This window comes from Triturus cristatus, chromosome 4_2 (genome assembly GCF_964204655.1).
Source record: "Triturus cristatus chromosome 4_2, aTriCri1.1, whole genome shotgun sequence".
Classification (NCBI taxonomy): Eukaryota; Metazoa; Chordata; class Amphibia; order Caudata; family Salamandridae; genus Triturus; species Triturus cristatus.
In genome coordinates, this window is record NC_140586.1 from 285420219 (window position 1) to 285441742 (window position 21524).

The 21524-nt window shown below is 44.6% G+C and overlaps 1 protein-coding gene across 2 annotated transcripts in view; it reads left to right on the forward strand.

The window, feature by feature from the left end:
- COLGALT2 (collagen beta(1-O)galactosyltransferase 2) overlaps window positions 1–21524 on the forward strand; it is a 319704-nt gene that overhangs the window by 79195 nt on the left and 218985 nt on the right. Inside the window, exon 1 of one of the 2 annotated variants that reach the window (XM_085601531.1) lies at window positions 5980–6330. The exons of the other annotated variant lie outside the window; for it this stretch is intronic. Within the exon in view, the coding sequence (XP_085457657.1) occupies window positions 6104–6330 (227 nt within the window). The 5' untranslated portion in view covers window positions 5980–6103. Of the gene's footprint in view, window positions 1–5979; window positions 6331–21524 lie in introns of those variants that run through there. 2 annotated transcript variants of the gene reach the window in all.

A 21524-nucleotide genomic window follows, 5' to 3' on the forward strand; every position in this document is an offset into this window, starting at 1 on the left:
TGCCTCCTTTAGGGCTAGAATTCTCTCAGCATCAATTTGGCCTGGGTCATTCCATGGATGGCTCAGATTTAGTCTACTTACATCCACTCCCCAGATAATGCCTTTTAGCCTCATCACTTCCAATACTGATTTTAAGTAAACTTTGACAAGGTGTTTCCTATTTAGTGAAATCCAGTTCAAGGCTGCATAGAGGGTCATTTGGTCGGAAACTGGTTTTATACCCAACTTCAAATACATGGGCTCAGTGGAGTCTGCAGGCCCAATTTTAACAAAGTGCGTAGGAAGTTATTTTCTGTACCCGGAGTCCTTAGCTTTATGATATCCCAGATCTTGGCTCAAACTGTAGCCGCTTTCTGCCGTAAACTTTTAAAATGATGCTTACTGGTTGGGTGCGGATATTAAAAACACCACATTGAAGTATGCCTTAAATTGAAGTATGGTCCTCTATACATGCCTGCACCAATTTAAGGTGAGGTGAAAGCACATGCTTAGAAATTCAGAATAATGCACCTTTTCGAGTAGTTGCCAGTTTATTTTAAACAATATTTTTAAAGGTATTGCAGGTTTTGTAATCATGATTCTAGTGTTTTTTCACATTGATGGACAAACTCTTTGTTCCTACAATACATAAAGAATTTCTGTAGCATGACATGTTAGGGACATGTTAGGGACATTAAAACTGCATCATCTGCATATAGCAGAATAGGGATCACTTCCCAAACAAAAATCCTTATTGCCCCCTTTTACACCTTCCACTCCTTTCATAGGTAACATACATATGCTTACTATGTTCCATTTAGATGTGAGCCGCCAACCTGGTTAGAAATGGTGAGATCTTATTTTTAAAAAAATCTGCATGTTATGGTAAATACCAAAATCCACCCCTGTTAAATTTCGGCAGATTTCACCTGTTGAAATTTAACGAAGGGTGAGGTATTTAACGCACCCAGTAATTACTGAGTGTGGTTAACAGCACAAAACTCCGAAATCTGAGCCGTGTACAAACAACCTTGACCCTGGGACACCAACAACAATCTTATAGAAGAATTTTCCATTAAATAAATTTAGCACACTAGAGATAGTATAATAAATGATCAGTAACAGCTTTATTCTAATATGCTTTTGACAGTCAATTAAAAACATCCAGCTTTTTCAAAACATAATATGGTTTATGGTATATAGGGCCATATGTAGGTGGGCTAATACCGGTCGGTAACGGCCGAAAATCGGTAAATTTCCCGTTACCGACCGGTATTTAGCCCTTTGCGATGTAGGAGGCTGGATTTAAGGATTCGGTAATTTACCGATTCGTTATTTTAAGGAATCGGTAAATTACCGAATCCTTAAATCCTATGTAGGGAGCACTCAAGTGAGTGCATTTTTGGTTTAAGGATTCGTTATTTACCACCAACTACAAGTTGGTGGTAAATACCGAATACCTTTCCAAAAGCAATTTTTTGTGCTTTGTTAAAAGTGCCATGTGGCAGACATGCATGCCCTTAGGGGCATGTATGTGCGCCACATGTGCACGCATGCACGATTCAGGGGTGCAACAGGGCGTCAATGTGACACCGCGCCACCCTTGAATATGCTCCCCCTATTACCGATTCGGTATTTACCGAATAGGTAATAGTGAATGGCTTCCCATTCATACCTATGGGCCTCCAGGCCCATAGGAATGAATGGGAAGGTATTCCTTATTACCGATTCAGTAAATACCGAACCGGTAATAACAAATATTACCGAATCGGTAATAATTACCGATTGTTTACCTACATTCTATTTACCGATTCTTAAATACCGAATCGGTAAAATTCGGTATTTAGGAATCGGTAAATAGAAATTACCTACATATGGCCCATAGTGAGCAGAATCACAGTCACATGTAAAAAATCACATGATCTTTGGATTTTCTTCAGTGTTGTAATTCCATTGTTTTTCGAGTATAATATGGTTCTCAATTATATATTGTACTAGGCCTTATTGCCTTCCTACCCCATTGTGTTTTGCCATTTCAACCTGTATTGGCGGAAGCCCTTCATCAGGATTTCAAAGGGTTTCCCATCTTGTTATGGATAACTGAGAAAACAGAATTTTGTTTGGCATCATCTGGGAAAGTAACAGAATTGCTAAATGCAAGCTGTACGGCTGCATCTTTTCTTTCTACTATGGCGAAACTTGTGATTTATTTTTAACAATTTCAAGATTTCACAAAAATAGCTCAGAAAAGATAAACAATTTACATCTAACTTCCAAAGAGAGAGTTTTAACCAAGCCTGACTGACATCAGGAAATGAGGGACAGTTCTCAGAGAAATGGTAGATCAAACTGAAAGACAGATCTCTGCAGTTCCAAAAAATGTATTAGGAAAAAAAGTGTGGGTAACATACCAAATAAAGGACTTGGAGAATTAATGCAGGAAAGGAAATATTGGAATTTGGAACTGTAGAAGAAAAGTGAAAATGAAGACCATGAGTAAAGCCTTCACATTTTCATCAAAACTATCTTGCAATGAGAATGAAAAATTTTAAAAGATATATTGAAAAATCCCACAAAGGAGGCAGACTGAGTAATGGAAACAAATAATGGGCATCTTTGTAAAGATACTTCTTAAGGAAGGAATTAGTAAGATGACAAACATGTTTCCTACTCTGCGATTTGTAGAGCGTGAGGTACTGCTTTTCCTAGACTCTAGCAATCAGCGCTGTTACAGTGAAGTCAACTGGACTAATACTGAAAGACATGGAAAGGGGAGGTTGGACTGTTTATGCCCAGGGCTTTGTCTCGATGACAAATACGATGTTAGATCAATCAAGTCTCAGACGACCACCAATTTACGAAGGATAACAAGTTAGTATACCTTGAGCAAGATCTCCACGTGTGTTAGGTGGGTTGACACATAAGTCAAAAGGTGGCAAAATATCCAAGTTGTACTACAACGGTTGAGTCCAAATATCAGATATACGGTCTAGCAAGGAATACTCCTCTGTAAAGGTTTTGATGCCTATCTATGCAGATTGGGTGAAAAGGACAGAGCTTTGTTTAACATGCCTGCCAGGTTTTTTTCTGTGAGATTATCTGTCTGAGCAGATATCACCCCTTATGCTCCAGTTTTAAAACTGAACATCATTCACCAGTATTGTATGTTTTATCACTGTACAGTAAAAATGTATGCTATATGGGTAGGGGGACATGACACTAATGGGCCGAGAAAATAAAGATAAATGGAAATGCCATAAAAACAAGCATTGGCAGAGCGACTGGGTCTTGGTTGCATTTTCTTTTATTCCTGACTAAAATATTTTTTTTAAAGTCTGCTGCAACGAAAAAAATACCTTCTGTATATTCTATACACAATGCATCTGTGAGAGAAGAAGAAATAATGTTTGATGACTCAGTGTAGTTTTGAGACGTAAAACAGTCCGCCATGCATTCCAGTGGGAGACGGACTGAATACACTAAACTGCAGATAGCATGAAGCGACTCAGTGACTCTCCTCTGGGCGGAAGCACAGGTGTGAGGTGGACTGATAAACCACCTGCCAATAGCATGAGGTGGGAAAGTGATTCTCTTCTGGGCAGAACCAAAGCCCGCTCGAGGTATATTTAAAAGATTTGGAAACAAAATCATATCAGTGCATTCACACGCAGTGCGTCTTTCCAACTCAATCTGCTGAAGAAAGTGAAAATATCCCTCCCACCTCCAGACTTCAAACAAGAAGTACAATCACTAGTGGTCTCAAGACTAGAATATAGATCTGCGACCCTTTCAGGTCTCCACAAATCGAGAGCGGCTCCACTCAAAGTGACCCTCAATGCAGCGGCTAGACTGGTTACTGGCACCAGACGTTTTGACCACTTTACCCCATCACCTAGGTCTCTTAACTGGCTCCCTCTCGAGGCCAGAACTCAACTGAAAATTGCTTGTCCCACGCATAAATCCTTACACTGCAATGCACCAAGGTACCTGGCAGAAAATATTTGAATTTCAGAAGGCAGCTGCTCCCTTAGAAGCGCAAACTCACTCAGGGTAGAACCCCCCCAGATTTAGAAAATAAAAAAACATACACACACTCCTTTTCTGGATTGGCTCCAAGAGTTTGGCACTCCCTACTACCCAACCCGTCAACCCACATCTTGATAAAAGAAGTGAAAAAGATCTTAATGAACTGATTCCTCCCATAAAAGTCATGGTGAGCCTGTCCCCGGTGCTTAATTTGTAAAAAATAAGTGCCAGGGCCCTCGTCAGGAGGCCGCTGCAGCCTACACCAGGCATTGCCCCTGCTAGCGCCATCAATGACATCAAACCAGCTGCTAGCCATCACACTCCCACAAGTGTGACAGTTCAGACTATTCCAGGCCCCCAAAACTATAAGATGAGCAAGGGTGGCGGGTATTAATCATTTTTAACGTATATTGAATTAGTAAACAAATGTTGTTGTCAGTAGCGGCTCCCACAGGTAAGAGGGGGGCCGGACAGGGCGGGGTGGTGGAAGTCGACAGACGATGGGTTAACTAATATTAAATAAATAAAACCACTTACTTTGCGCTCGCCGCATCGTCGACTCGATGCAGTGATCGATCACAAGGTAAGTGGTTTTATTTATTTAATATTATTTAACCCCACTTCTGTCGACTTCACCACGCGCCCCGCCGAACCGCTCTTAGCTGTGCAAGCCGCCACTGGCTGTTGTGATCACTCTAAATCAGGCAAACAGCTCACCATGTGGCAGAGTGTCATAAGGGCCAATCAAGTGCCGGTGCCGAGCACCACACACCACCGGCTCAAATTAAGCAGTGCCTGTCACCTGGGCATAGTGGCCGGCTTGTTGACAGTAATACCAATACATGTCAGAAGCACACCCATGCTGGTAGAACCCAGACAAGCATGGTCCCCTGCGTACCTGGAACTGAACGGACGCAAAGCAGACTCATGAAAAAACATTCTGGAGAACCTATCCCTGTGACTCATAAATGAATGGCGGACGCTTAATAATAACTCTGTTACAACATGCCATATCTTATTGGAGTTTTAAATGTTGGTCTTTGCTTATGTTAGCTGTTTTTTTTAATATATTTTCAGCTCTTTGTTTATATATATATCAATCTCATGTCCACAAAAAGGGGGGATCTAAAGGTCTAAGTCTGAGCTGGACCCTCAAGCCAGACCTAAAAAGGTTGTGTTGTAGCCCATTTGCCATGCTTGCACACCGGCTGGAGTGAGAGTCCTGCAATGTGTGCGTGCACCACAGTAAAGCACTTGAGGAAAAAAAGTGTTCTAGAGAAAAACAGAACGAATTCTACACCTTGTGTCTAACACTTACGAAAAGCCGCTTGCTGAGGTATTCATTCCGTGAATGGAAATATTTAACTCACAACTATTAAAAACGAAGCAGGTCAGCTGCCCTGGAGCAATGGCTGTCCTCTGATATGTTTGCACATTCCTCAAACCCCTCCAGACCCTTAGAGAATTCCTCCAGCCCCCAACTCTTTCCACCCTGCAGAGTGTGTATGTACAGGCGGTCGAAGCGAAAGAAAGTTGTGGAGTCGAAGCGAAAGAAAGTTGTGGAACGTGAATGTCTACAATATAATAAATCACGTGAATGTCTACAATATAATAAATCACGCAGAATGAGTTTTTACGCGCACAATAAAGCTGTGTGTACTGCAGGCTGCGCTGGCGGAAAGAGGCTCATTAAGGTGGGAGGTGAAGCGAAATGAATGAGATTTCCAAAAGACAGAGGCGAACACAGTGGGAGAACGGGGTCGTGGACTTGGGAAAGTTGACAAAATCATTCTGCAAACTCCTATCACAGACCCTTCGCACCCCAACCTTGCTCCGCCTCTTATCCCTTACCCCCCCCCCCCCCCCGTAGAGTTTTCACCACAGAGGGGGTTTCAGGTTACACCCCCTTTCTCTCTGTCCCTCACCCACCCACCCTCTTTTATAGTAAGGCCTGCCTTCCTCCCTCTCACCGGTGCTCAGTCTGGGATGGAGTGGGGGTCTCAGGTTACTGCACACAGACGGCTCCTCCCCACACCGAAGTCTCGGCTCTGAGCTCCGCTCGGCTTCACACACGCCGGCTTCTCTCCGTCCTAGCGCCATGGTCCCCGGAGCCCCCCGGCTGCTGCTGCTCCTCGCCCTGTGCCTGGGGGGCTGCCCGCCCTGTTACTCATGGTCCCCGCCGGAGGCAGGGCCCTTCCCGGAGTCGGCCCCTCAGAGCCCCACCGTGCTGGTCGCGCTCCTGGCTCGGAACGCTGCGCACACCCTACCCTACCAGCTGGGGGCGCTGGAGCGCCTGGACTACCCCAAGGGGCGCATGGCTATATGGTGAGAGAGCTGATGTGGGCTGATGGATTCGGGGGTATGCCAGTTGGCGCGCGCCTACGTGATAGCTGCAGAGGAAATGGTAGACGATATATTGTCTGGAACTTGACACTTGCAGTGGAGTGTGTTGTAGCTGCATAGACAGGGGGGAGGGGCCCAGGGGTACGGAAAAGTGTAGATCGGCTCCAGTGTATAATTGGGAATAATACCAGGTGCACACTCTGATTAAAACAAAACTATTTAACACTGCCAACATAACCGCACAGCTCACTGTATCTCCTAGATGCCAGCAGAGTGCTACGTGTGGGCATTTATGCATTAGCGCTTCGGTACTTAGAAGTACTCACCATATATTAAGCCAGTCTTGTGTAAAGAAAGGACCTCGTGCAGATGCATAGATTTATTGAAAGTGGACGCACAAGTACAGAGTGCCATACATTGACTCATCGAGACTTCCGGTACTTACAGCGCTTAGAAGTGACACTTGCGGCATGGCGCGCTATACAAACAAGTTGCTATCCTACAAACGGAAGACATGTGCCAAGAGGAAAGCTCTTCCAGTTTGTAAGGATAATATGGGCGTGTCGGTACAATATTATATTACGAATTTCATCTGGAAACCAGGAGGCAGAAAGGAAAATAATACTTATAATGTTAAATTGTTAGGAATTATGCATTCAAAAGCAGCACGTATTAGATTTTGTGGCATTACTGCACTGAATTCCCACTTGCACGCATATTGTGGGTTCGTTTGCGAAATGCAATAGGCTTACTAAGATGCAAATATTTATAGGCGCTGCGCACACGCGATCTGTCACGATGCATGTATACAGAGACCTAAAGACATATTGCATTTGTTTCACGATCCCCCGGGTGCCCTTTTCCGAAACGGTGCAGCATTCTAGCCTTTACCTGCTCTCCGTATTCGCTCTCTCATCGGTGCTGTCTTTCGCTTAAGTGGGCAGGATGCACAGATACATATAGGCTGTGCTTAATTTGAGCCGCAGGTTTCCGGTGCTCGGCACCAGCACTTAGTTGTAAGCCCCGATTCCTATGACAGCTGTTTATTAATTCACTATACATTAGGAATGACGAATACCTCCTACCAAAGCCATTCTTTTAACTTTGGGGTCCTGAAATTGTCACACTTGTAGGAGTGTGTCACTGTGTGTGACGTATTAGTTATCCTGGTACTGTGATTGACAGCCGCAATGGGCCGTGCAAGCGGAAGTGGCCTGCTGACTAGAGCCCCGGCACTTATTGTTTGACAAATAAAGCACTATAAATGAAGGAGACATAACATCTAATGACATCTGGGTGGTCCAGTCTGCCCACTGTCTGTAGTACGCTCTCCCTTAACTCTAGATGGTCTTTGCTCCAACCTCATCGTTCACGCTTATCATGTCTCGAAAACGAAGTTTACACGTTTGTTTGTTGTTTTTCGGTGAGGCGCGCGGGGTGCAGGAAATATTCCATTTTTATTGCTCTAGGCAAATATGTACTTTTCCTTTGTTCACGGGGTGGATGAGATGGTCAAAGCAAAGCAGGACACATGGAACCAAAGGCAAACCTGCCCCGGACTGTGGATGAATTTGAGCACACCTAGTGGCGTACCTTGGACCCCAGTGCAAGCAGCCCCTGCTGGTAAATACAGCCACAATTGTGGTTTACTGGGCCCCGGTGCCAGTGCACCTGTTGCACAGTTGATGGCTCCACCACCGAGCACGCCTCAGTATTCACAGACTCTGCTGGAATGTGAAGGGACAGTTAGCACCCGAGTGAGAGCCGGGCAGTTACTCCTGTTATGGCGGCAGCGCCTTTAGCTGGGTTTAGGGCACATACACCCAGCATGCACTGTTGTCCAACCTCCCTGTCTCATGTACACACTAATGACGCAGACCCAGCGTGGCCTCTCCCTGCTCACATCCTGAGCGCCCTCCTGTGCTTAAGAGGCATCAATTCAAGAGCTTTCTACATTCCAGATCCAAACATAACTCCCCAAGTTCGGGTATTTTTTCATTGTCTTTGGGTTCTGTATTCCACTGTTACCCATAATAAAATGTGGACTACAAGCCCCAGAATGCAAATAAAAGTAGTGGGTGAGCTACGAACGCGTGGACCTGGGAAACGTGAACAGGGGCGGTTCCTATGGCGGAGGAGCGTCACCCAACTGCTTTCTTGCAGTGCGAAAAACAAACATAAAGTGGTAATAACTTTAAGCATTACCAATTTATGTTTGCTTTGCGGGCAGGCGGATGGGCGGGGCCGCTCTGCTCTCTGAGCAGGGCAGGAGAAGAGTGGTGTGCCCACTCCTGAGTGCGCAAAGACTGTTTGGGCCCTGTCAGGCCGCCCAAACCACTCATGCGCACTCTGCCTTTCAGCCCGCATGGAGAACATGGCCACTAGCACCTGGCTGGGCGCCGTCCCGACCAATCACAACTGGCTTAGGAGAGGGAGCCTGGCTGCCGGCTTCCTGTTCCTATCGGAGACAGGAGAGCTGGAGGAGAGAAGACGCTGGATCCGGCGGAAAGGTAGGTTTTACATATATATATATATTTTTAATTATGACCCCCCCCTCCCAACCTCTCCTTCCCTGCACAATCTCCCCGCACTCACCCACGAGCGGGCCGGCGGCTACTGAACGTGAGAGCTCTGCCAAGGCTTGTGCACCCCTGCCATGCACTTTAAGCCTCATCCACCCTCCCTACAGCAGTAGCCTAGAACCGTCTAGTCCCCAGCTCCGCATTTACTCAGTTATACTGTGCCTAAGCAGGTGAGTGGTTGGATCTCCAGTCCATCATCTCCTTGTGTGTGCTTTGTTCGCCCTAAGTTGGCAGGGTATGCCCAGACGTGGGTCCCTTGCTCACTTTGCCACTGGATTCAAGCTAGCCTGGCTGATGAGGGGTGTTACCCCGAAACCGGTCCCAGGATGCTTGTTTCCGGTTCAGTGATGACCTGGCCTGGCAGTTCGGGCTGGACTGTTCCCATGAGGAACAGGGTCAAGACTGATTTGCATATAGCTGAGTCTGAACTAGGGTGGCGAATTGAGCTAAAGAAGGATGATGGATTCAACCCAGATCTGTGACTGGGGGTGTGTCTGAAAAATGTCAGTGCTCCGTCCATCATCTCCTTGTGTTTGCTATGCACTCTACCCATCTCCCTTCCATTTTTTAAATGTGTACATATTTATTTATTAGAGATGTTGTACAGCGATGACCAAGTGAAGTCGAAATCGAAGCGCTTTAGACTGGAGCAAGGGAATGAAGCCAGCCATTGCTCGAACATGTATACATAAACACACCAGTTGTTAAATCTAGAAGCGTGTTAGTTTCCATGTCTGCCTTTTCTTCTGCATATATTTGTTCTGTGCTATTTTTGTGCATTTAAAATGAGCCATCTCCACTGTGCAGGAACTTCCTGCTGCACCCATCTCAGCAGGCCATCCCACCTGCGCCTCACCAGCTGAGGTCACACGTGGATAAAGTTTCCAGATTACTCAATGTCTCGAAGGACGCAGTGTTCCGGCACTCAGCTTGTGTTTTTAATTTTACATATCCTTGTTTTCCGATTTTAGTTCATTTCCATCAAGCCTGATCCGCCAGGTCTACAGCTCACAGAATGCATTAGCCTGTTGCACAAAAGCAACAAGTGTAGAATTGCAGCCTTGAAATCATGGAATCTTCTGGTAACTTTACATGAGGAGGCCAGGCACTAGGGGTTCAAAGGCTGATTGTTGCATCTGAAACAGTTAAACTCCGCCTACTTACAGGGCTGTCTCCCCCCCTATAAGCTTCTCAGTGCAATGGAAAACACACCTCGAGCAAAAGTGGGGTGGGCTCTGAGCTGCAGTTTTGTACATCTGCTGTCAGGCCTGCCTTTCTGCCAGATGTTTGCCAGTGCTGGTTCTGAAATCCAGCCCCCTGCTTGATCCAGAAGGCAACCTGGAACCACACCCCACTGTTGTTCCATGCTGGTGGGAAACACGCACCACCTCCGCACACTTGTTTTCGACCTTTAAAGTCAGGAGTTCCCAGGAAGTGAACTCGTGTTGTTCGCCTACTGCATATGCCTTTTGCCCTTCTTTTTAGGTCTCGCCTGACCCAGCGCATGCGCTGGTCTGGCGAGATTTATTGAGAGGGCTCCAGTCTCGCCTGACCCAGCGCATGCGCTGGTCTGGCGAGATTTATTGAGAGGGCTCCAAAAAGTGCTACCAGGCCAGCCTAGAGCTACAGTGCATGTGCGCGGGCGCGCGCGCTGCGTTTTACCGCGATTACTTTCACTTTCGCGGCCACACGGCCGCTTTGCATAGCTAAAGGTCTCGCTTTTGGGACCTTATAAGTATTTAGTTATGCAACTGTTGCATGGCTAAACACTTATAAGGTCCCAAAGGCGAGACCTATTGGCTATGCCAATGCTTGTTTTATCTGTTTGCTCGTCCTTTTGCCTCATACGTGTCCCTGCCTGGTTTTCTGAGAGAGTCTTAGGAGACCCCCAGCATAAAACCCTGCCTCCAACCTTGCAGATTTCAGACACTGGACTCCAGAGCACCAGAACGAGATAGAAAGGCCTGCTCTTCAGAAGAAGTCTCAAGTTTTCCAGGCCCACGCATGAGTAGCTCATTTAGTGCTTTGTATTCTGGGACTTTCTGTCCTGATTTTTGAATGGGACAAACTGGACTGCAATTCCCAGAATGCAAAGCAAATGCCTTGCCTGGGAGTGCTATTACCTCACAGACCTGGGAAAATTAAGAGCTCTGCTCCAGAAGCTGGGGAAGACTGGTGAGGCTGGAAGCAAATGGCCTCGCCATTCACCAGCAAGCCACCGCTCCTGTCCATGCCCACCCTAAAAGTAAGATTACCCGATAACACCACTTCTCTGTTCCTGGGCTTTGCTTTCACTTATCATTAATATCAGGTGTATTCGTCCATTGGCCCAATTAAAGTTAGCCAAGACTGCACTACTAAGCAGTGATTTAAACCCCCCACCTCCTCCCCAAAACCCCCCCAAAGATTTAAGTTCTGGTGTCATGGAGTTGTCTGGTCACCCTACAAATGACTCCATGTCACCGGGCATTCAGTGATCTAGTTCTCAGCTTTTCTTTTAGAAATTATCTCAAATGTGTTAGTTTATTGGTGGTGAATAAAGACAACTTCCAGAACGCATCTCATTTCTTTAAACTGAAGCCTAGAACTGGAACTGAGAGTCTGTTTTCACTGTTTAGAAATATGTTTATTTAGATCGTAGGTCTTTAAACAACATAAAAACATGTTACATTACATTTTTTAAAAACATACATACAAAGTTTCAATGACATTTTAAAACATACATACAAAGTTTCAACGACACCTTTGAGGGAGCACTTCCTGCCTCAATCCTACAGTTTACACCGTATGTCATGTATCAAAAGCACCCATACTATCCTAAATGATAAAAGTCTGTCTAAAAATGTTCTAAGTTCATCATTTGTATCTTTAACCAGGAGGGACTGCTGGTTGATTTTCACTTTTAGATTTTTACAGACGGAGAGCAATTTAGTTCTGACTTCTTTGGCCCATTTTAAGTCACTATGCAAGGCATCGTCCTTGCGCCATTGTGATACTTTCATGGCTTCCTCGGATCCCAATCTCTTCCAGAACCTTAAACGGGCCACTTGTACGTGTACGTTCCATGATGTCAGACACAGCTCCAGTCTGATTGCCTGGATCATAGAGGAGCCCGGTAATGACATCAATGGTTTTAGACATTTCCCCTCCTCAATGTCCCAACTAGTATTCCCACTTCGGCACAAGACTCGGCTCCGTACTGCCTTTGTGGAGGTATCATTGCATTATATGGTCTGTGGGACATATCCCCATAAATACAGTTACATTTTCTTAACCCATATACTGATATATGGGCTTTGGCATTCTGGGCCGCCAAATGCATGTCCCATTTTAGAGACTTTTCGAACCAGATCCCGAGATATCTGTACTCGTTCACCTTTTCCAATTTGGTAGGGCCCAGATACCAATTAAAACTCTGGGCTTTTTTACCAAAGCATAAGATTTTGGTTTTGTCCATATTTACAATCAGACGCTTGGCTACACAATATTCATTAAAAGAAGTTAACTTCCTCTGCAATCCCATCTCTTTCTGATCAAGGATTACCAAGTCATCAGCGTACAGTAAGCAGGAACGTTGTTTCCCATTCATTTTTGGGCTAGTGCTTCTATCAACCTTTAAAACAGATGGCAGATCAGCCAGGTATATAGCAAAAAGTAAGGGGGCTAATACACAGCCCAGCCTTAGACCATTCTTGATCATTATTTTTGTTATTGTTATTGTTAGTTGTATTTGTATAGCGCAACATTCATCCTACAAGGATATCACGGCGCTGCAAAAAATAACAGTAAAAAAAAAAAAAAAAAAACTAAGGCAGTAACCTGGGAGCAAATTGATTATTCTGAAGTGGGGAATAGTGCAGTTTTTAGTTTCTTCTTGAAGGTGGGGTAGGAGTCCGTGAGTCTAAGGTTAATCGGTAGATCATTCCAGCATTTCGCAGCAATATGTGAAAAGGCATTGCCGCCCATTCTGGAAAGCTTAATCCGAGTAGTGGCTGCTTTGGCAGAGGCTTGTGAACGTAAGTTCCGCGCTGGGGCATAGAACTTAATTCTATTTCGAAGAATGTAAGGGCCTGTATTGTGAAGCGTTTTATAGGCAATACATAGCATCTTGAACGTGGCTCTTTGTCTCATGGGCAGCCAGTGTAAAGCTCTCAGACAACTTGTGGCGGAATCATACTTTTTTTTATTGCAGACAGCTTTTGCTGCGGCATTCTGGACCAGTTGTAATTTCCTAAATAAGTAGTCCGACATTCCTACAAACAATGAGTTGCCATAGTCCAGCCTGCTAACTAGTAGCGACTGGACTAGGATCTGCCTACATTCAAGTGGGATCCAGGGGAACACCCTTTTCAATCTTTTCAATATGGCAAAACCTTTTCCACATATTGAAGAGACATGGCTTTTCATTGATAGAGTGGTGTCCATCTGAATTCCTAAAGTTCTAGCTGACGATGTGGGGATTGGTGGAGAACCTAAAGAAGTTGGCCACCAAGTGTTGTCCCAGAGCTGTTTGGCCCCGCCAAAGAGTAGAATTTCTGATTTGTCAGCGTTCAGTTTTAAATAGTGGCCATGCATCCAATTGGATAGCTCTGACAGGCAGTTATGTAGTCGACTTCTGGCGTTGTTATCTCCATTTAGGGTGACCATCAGCTGGGTATCGTCAGCGTAGGAGCAGATATTAATGCCCCATTTCTTGCCAATCGATGCCAAAGAGGAGACATATACATTGAACAATGTTGGGCTCAATGTAGCTCCTTGGGGAACTCCATATTTAATCTTACGGGGGGAGGAGGTAAAGTTACCTAAACAAATAGACTGGGATCTATTAGATAGAAAGGACTCCAGCCAGTTTAGGGCTTTACCTTGTATTCCTTTAGCGGCAAGTATGTGGATTAGCAGTTTATGGGATACGGTATCAAATGCCGCTGATAAATCGAGAAGTATCAGGGCGACTGTTTTACCTTTATCGACCTGCATGCGAATGTCGTCCATTACAGCTAGTAGCGTTGTTTCTGTGCTGTTATTAGATCTAAAACCTGTTTGGGAAACATCGAGAAGTTTGTTGATCTCTAGATAACTTGACAGTTGTTTTGTTACCAGTCTTTCTAAAACCTTCGATAAAAAGGGAAGCTGTGAGATGGGGCGGTAGTTTGCTGGGTCGTTTATATCCGCCCCCGCCTTTTTTAGTAAAGGAATTACTGCCGATTTTTTTCCAAATTTCTGGAAAGACAGCTTGCTCCAGAGACTGGTTAAGCACTTTTGTGACTGCGGGGCCAATTATGGGAGTCAGTTGGGAAAAAATAAAGTGTGGGCAAACATCCCATGGAGAGCCAGATTTAATTTCTGACATGGCTTTAGTGACCTCGTCTTCAGAAAATGGGCCAAAGGTAGAGCAGTTGGTTTGCAGTGTAGGGTCGATCCTATATTCCACAGGGGCCTGTCCGTTGTTTATGAAAGAGGTATATATTTTATCAATTTTATCACAAAAAAAATCACTGATTTTTGTGCAGTTCTCTTGTGATGGTGTCAGGTTGGATGTAAGACAAGGAGGATTGCACAGATCTTTTACAATTTTGAAGAGCTCCTTAGACGAATTTTTATTCTGTAGAATTTTTTGGGAAAGATAGTCTTTCTTTGCTTTGCGTATGGCCGTGTGGTAAATTTTCAACTGGGTTTTATATATGGCTCTGTCATCGGCGTTTCTACTAATTCGCCATTTATGCTCCAGTGAGGTGCATTTTCTTTTTTCAATTATTAGGTCTGGGCCATACCATTTCTCGGAGGTTTTTGATTTTAATCGATTGGTTGCGCGCGTTCGTGAACAGTGGTCAAGTGCTTTCTCTATGTTTTCTCGTAAGAGACAAACTTCTCCTTCGCATGTCATTTCAGAGCTAGAAAAAAAGGAAAAATCTTCCTTGAATTTTTCCAAAGAGAATTTGCTCCAACATTTAGTAGAGTTGGCCGACTGGGCTAGTGATCTGTAGGTTTTTAAAGGTAGGTTTAAGGTAAAATCTATCCTGTAGTGGTCTGTCCATGTCAAAGGGGTTATATCTGTAATGTTGGTCCTCGATATGTTAGTAAATATGAGATCTAACATGTGCCCCGCTCTGTGTGTGGGGCGAGCTATTTTCTGTGATAATTGTAGGATTTCCATGTCGGTGGTAAGTTGTTTAGTTAGAAAATTATCAGCTAAATCGAAATGAACATTGAAGTCACCAATGACTACGATGTTTTTGTGGTTGAGGCAGAATGGAAGGATTTGTTCGAGGAGTTGAGTGCTAAAGTCAGTTGTGCTGTTTGGGGGATTATAGATGATTGCACATCCAAGGATGACCTGAGTATTGATAGAGATGGTGATGGTTAACACATCGTGTTTACCTAGTTGAGTGACTCTTTCTTGGTGACATGAAAAGCTGTCTTTAAATATCATGGCCACTCCGCCTCCTCTCTTAATTTGTCGATTTAGATTAATGATTTTGTACCCAGTAGGAAGGGCTGCGGTAATATCCGGGGTATTATGCTCACCGAGCCAAGTCTCCGAGATGAAGGCAAAATCAGGTCGACTATCGTGTAACATGTCCCATATCTCAGTAGAGTGTTTAGGGAGGGACCTAGCATTAACATAGATGCATGTGTAGTCCTGTGTAGGTGTGACTTCCAATGAGGGTAGCTCCGAGAGGTTGCAATTCCATCTACAATAGCGGCAGCTAAAGGGGCCCATGGTGTGGGAGGGACCAACTTTGGCACAAAGGGGGGATGTTAAAGGGGTGTTAAACATAAGCAGCTCATCACGCGAGTATACCATTGAAGGTTTGCCTGGACCACCTGTAGTTGGAGAAACAGGGGTTGTGGCCCCTGGTCCCGGCCTGTCGCGGACGGGCGCAGACGGGCTCGCCTTTGGCGAGCCTTCGGCGCGCATTCGTCGCGCCCGCTGCGCTCGTCCGCTGCGCTTCCTGTAGGGACACATCTTTTATAAAAGAAGTAGATGGAGGGGCGTTTCACTAGTCAGGGGGCGTGGCCTTCAATCGGCCAATGGCGTTCTCCTTTTAGCTTCAGAGCGAAGGCAGTGCTCGTTTGTTAAAATAGTGAAGGATCACCAATATAATACAATTTTTAAAAGAAAGGAACAGAGGATCCTACTCCCGGCTGTGCCTCAGGAGGGACTGCAATTTAAAGCGCAGCGCTCGAGTTCAGCGCGCGCTTTTCTAGTGCAGAGGGGCGTTTCACTAGTCAGGGGGCGTGGCCTTCAATCGGCCAATGGCGTTCTCCTTTTAGCTTCAGAGCGAAGGCAGTGCTCGTTTGTTAAAATAGTGAAGGATCACCAATATAATACAATTTTTAAAAGAAAGGAACAGAGGATCCTGCTCCCGGCAGTGCCTCAGGAGGGACTGCAATTTAAAGCGCAGCGCTCGAGTTCAGCGCGCGCTTTTCTAGTGCAGAGGGGCGTTTCACTAGTCAGGGGGCGTGGCCTTCAATCGGCCAATGGCGTTCTCCTTTTAGCTTCAGAGCGAAGGCAGTGCTCGTTTGTTAAAATAGTGAAGGATCACCAATATAATACAATTTTTAAAAGAAAGGAACAGAGGATCCTACTCCCGGCTGTGCCTCAGGAGGGACTGCAATTTAAAGCGCAGCGCTCGAGTTCAGCGCGCGCTTTTCTAGTGCAGAGGGGCGTTTCACTAATCAGGGGGCGTGGCCTTCAATCGGCCAATGGCGTTCTCCTTTTAGCTTCAGAGCGAAGGCAGTGCTCGTTTGTTAAAATAGTGAAGGATCACCAATATAATACAATTTTTAAAAGAAAGGAACAGAGGATCCTACTCCCGGCTGTGCCTCAGGAGGGACTGCAATTTAAAGCGCAGCGCTCGAGTTCAGCGCACGCTTTTCTAGTGCAGAGGGGCGTTTCACTAGTCAGGGGGCGTGGCCTTCAATCGGCCAATGGCGTTCTCCTTTTAGCTTCAGAGCGAAGGCAGTGCTCGTTTGTTAAAATAGTGAAGGATCACCAATATAATACAATTTTTAAAAGAAAGGAACAGAGGATCCTACTCCCGGCTGTGCCTCAGGAGGGACTGCAATTTAAAGCCATTTTGGTGTCCAGACTCCGGATGTATCCTTAATGACTTGCGCCCAATTATAGCTATGTAGCTCCTGGATAATTTCCTTAAGGTTTCTCATAGGCACCTCCTGTGTACTAGGTCAAATGATGCACGGAAGTCAAGGAAGCAGCAACACAACTTCCCTTGCTGTTCCATGGACATCCTCACCACAGCCCAGAGTGCAAAACAGTGGTCAACCGTGGAGTGCCCCTCCTTAAAGCCCCTTTGTTCCACTGACACGATCAACCGCTGTTCCACCCAAACTTTTAGGCTGCCCAGGATTATTTTAGCAAAAACCTTTTCCCCAATATCTAGTTAGTTAATCAGTCTATAATTCTTTGGGAGTTTCCTATCTCACTTCTTGTGGATAGGTCTAATTACTGCCTCCCTCCATTTGTCAGGGATATGTCCCGAGTCTAATATAGCCAAGAACATACAAGATAAAAATTCCGCCCACCAATTTTGCAGAGATTTTATTATGATGGCTGGGAGATTAGCTGGTCCCGCTGCACGGGTTAAGTTTAAATTTCTTATAATGTCTTTCACCGTTTCTCCTGTAAAAAGGGATTTAAGATCTTCCACGGCCTCTTCCCAGGGAGGAGTATTCCCACCAACAGGCCCCGACATCTGTCCCGTATAACTCTCTCCTAGGTATTCTTCCTATGCTGATTCTTCCACTATGCAGGGCATAGTCCCTGTAGGCTGTCCAGATGCTTCCTTTATCAGATTCCAAAACGTACAAATGTTTTTTGTTTCAATTATTTCTAGCAGATTTACCCAGCTTTTCTCTTTAAAAGCCCCCTTCAAGTTCCTAACTAGTATTTTAAATTCCTTCCTCAATTTTACCAGATTTTCCTGTCTTACTTGATCGTATTTTTTTCTTACACTTCTTTCTTCTCTCCTTATTAATCTTTTCTTGATTATGCACTCCCCATTAAACCAACTTAATTGTCTGCCTTGCATAGTTTGCATAAACATTGAGTGTGGATTCTTACTTTTTAATTCTACTCTAAGGCATTTTACCATTTCTTTTATAATTTCCTCCAACCAAGCCACTTTCTTAGTTCTAGCATCTCCCAGTCCTAGTTCCTGTTGAAAGCTGGCCAACTTTTCAATGTATTCCTCTGTTAATCTTGTCAAACATTTGGCATACTCTAGTTGTTGGGGGAGAACTATTTCTCTGGTACTAAACGGCCCCCAATCTAGTTCGAATTGCAAGATGTTATGATCACTGCCTTCGCACTGTATTACCTGGAATCCTTTGATAAGGTCAAAGTTTCAAGCATGAACAAATGCATAGTCAATTGGGCAAAGTTGGGTGCCTGTCCTGAAGGTCTGTTTGGCCGGGCAGTCCGTTTCCCGTCTACCGTTTAAGCAAATCAGCCCTTTTAGCCCCAAATGTGTTCGTTTATTGGTGGTGAATAAAGACTACAACTTCCAGAACACATCTAATTTCTTTAAACTAAAGCCTACAACTGGAACTGAGAGTCCTTGGTGACTTGGAGGCCGGATAAGACTCAACATAGCTCATTGATCCCACAAGCACTCCTCTTGGAGTGGCAGGATCTGCCCAATATTCAGAAAGCTGTTCTGCAGCGAAACAACGATAATGAAGCGTTGGCCAGCTCAATAGGTGTGCCTTGCATTTTGAGTCCACAATAAAAGATTTTAAAAAGCCTACTGCACTGAAGAGGCAAAGCAAAAATGAATGCTTTCTGCATAGATTCATTCCCGAGATCAGGAATTATGATTATGGATGATTCCCTGCACTTTTGGGATGTAAAATAGCCCCCTCTATTGCATTGCAAGGCAAGCACTCAATGTGAAACAGAATGATACATTGAACTGCCAATAGCATGAAGAAAGGGAAAAAATACTTTATTTGTGCCATCCTGTATACATTTTGAAGAATTGGTCACAGCAGCTCTTGCTGACAGCTACGCTGTTAGACCTAAAAATAAAATTTCTCTATTACAGTCCTCAGTTTTCTTTTTACACATCATTATAGCAGGTGTTTTATTTCAACTGTCAACATTGTATCAAAATTACACCTGTCAGAATGTGCTGACGTGTTACACAGGGGTCCAGGACGAAGCATGCGATGTCCTTTTAATCAATTACCTGGCCTCACTGTATTTGCATGAGACTCGCACACCTGGTCCCAACTTTAAAACCATGAATAGGTTACTTCCAAAGCATACACTATGTAAAAAATAACACATGTGTAAATAACTATTTTATAACTTCCTAGGGTAGTGGTTCTTAACCTTTCGACTTTTGTGGGTCCCCACTGAATCACTATTAGCCGAAGCAATTTCTAGTTTTGAATGTCAAAACGAACCACACAAATTATAAGCAAAAATACATCAAATACACAAACTATGACTTTAATTAATTCAGAAGCCGTCTCCTCAGCCTGCTTTCACACTTTACACATGCTCTGCAGAATCTTCAAGTGGCTCCCCATCAGCACCAGGAAAACAGTGACACATGCAATCATCACCGGCCAGCTGGACTACGGCAGCGCACTTTATGTAAGCACCACCACCAAACTCATGAGAAGACTCCAGACGATTTACAACGTGGCACCTAGGCTGAGCTTCAATCTGTCGAAAAGAACCCATATCACCCAGCAGCTGAAAGACCTCCACTGGCTCCCCATCCAGGAAAGATGCCAATTTAAACTACTGACCCACGCCTACAAAGCCCTCCATGACCAAGGACCTGCCTACATGAACCACTGCCTGAATTTCCACCTCCGCTCACCTCGCCTTCACACAAATACTGCACATCCGCCGCCGCTGCACCGGAGGGTGCTCCTTCTCCCACCATGCTGCCAAGTCCTGGAACTTCCTTCCCCTCTACCTCTGTACCTCTCCCTCGATGACAGACTTCAAGAAGGGACTCAAGACCTGACTCTTCGACAGACATCCGTAGCACAGTGCCTGGATACCCCAACCGGTGACAAGCTGCGCTATATAAATACTATTTGATTGATTGAAAAATCAAATATTGAAATTTAAATTTTGACGGGGAGGTTGAAGCTTTTCAAAGATTGGTTTTATTTCTAAAAGACAAAGTAGCTCTAGCATATCACCTTGTTTTTTTGCTCTTAATTCGTGGTCTCTTTTTGTCGATGTATTGCAGTGCTTCACCTTACACCAACAATGGTCCATGCTAGATTGTGTTTGCTGTACTCGCGCTCCAAAGAATCAAGTTAAGGATACCAATCTCCAATTTCAAATTCATACACGTTTACAGAGCATTTTTACATTTTCAATTTTGCCTTTTCATGGCTAGATTCTTTATTAACCTGGTAATATAATTTCTTTTAAACAGTTGCAGACCCCAGGCTAACAACCACTGTCCTAGTGCAGGCATTTAGTCGTCGCCACTTTGTGTTCTAGGACTTGTAATGTTACTTGTTATGTGTCTACCTTAAATATGGTGCAAATTGTACTGACATAACATGAAATCCCCCTAAGTTGGCACAACTGTGTCCAAAGTTGTGGGGGCCTGAACTTTGTATCAAGCGTATAGGATGCAACCTCCCTAGTTCGATAAAACGTACACAGGTATCCTATAGCCCTCCTTATCTCCAGACCAATCATGAGTGTTGAAAACTCTTTATTAGGAGTCCTTGTTCATTTCTTTTTAAGACCATTGCCCATTCTATTAGTGGCATGCTTCATCATCCGCTCTCAACCTGGTCCCTATGAAGGTGCGGTCAGGATTGCAGCAGGGTAACATAAGAGGTGAATTACCGGCATGGTACACTTGTCGCAACGGTGATGACAGGGACATGTATCTTATGCTTCACTATGGAGCAGCACCATTAATGTTTTCTGGGCATGTTTCCTACATTGTGGCATGCATGTTTTTATGTTTTTTCTAATTGCAGCATGTCTGACTGACATTAAGAGGACATTTAGAGGATTATAACAAACTCCACATGGGGTAAGACTTGTCCTGATGAAAGCCCAGGATTCCTAGAGACTGTTCACACTAGGGCTGAAACATGTCGACAAACTAGAATAGGGCATAAGGAAGATAAGTACTCCAAAGCACCTAGGAAAAAAAACAATTATTTAACCATACCTAGGACACCAGTCATAAAGGGAAAACAGGTGTTCCTAAGGTACTTCTATGTCATCAGACCCTAAGAATGTTAGCGCTCTAGTTGTTCATCAAACACTGTGGGAGGCTGCAGTAGAGCATTGGAGACTGCCAGCTCCTGCCTCTGTTGGAAGTACATGTTTTACTCAGTATGTCAGGCTTTATTCGCACATGCCTGAGGAAGAAAGTGTAAATTCAGCTCAAGTGCTCTTTGCACGTTGCATAGAATCACCTGACAGCTGTCCTAATAGAGCGCGCCATGTTAGCTATATACGGGTGACCACCATGTTCACATTTCTAGTGTGCACTGCTCTAAAATTGGCACTTTGCTGCAACCTGCACAACAGGTGTAGCCAATATTCAACTTAATGGCGGTCATTTAAAGGAC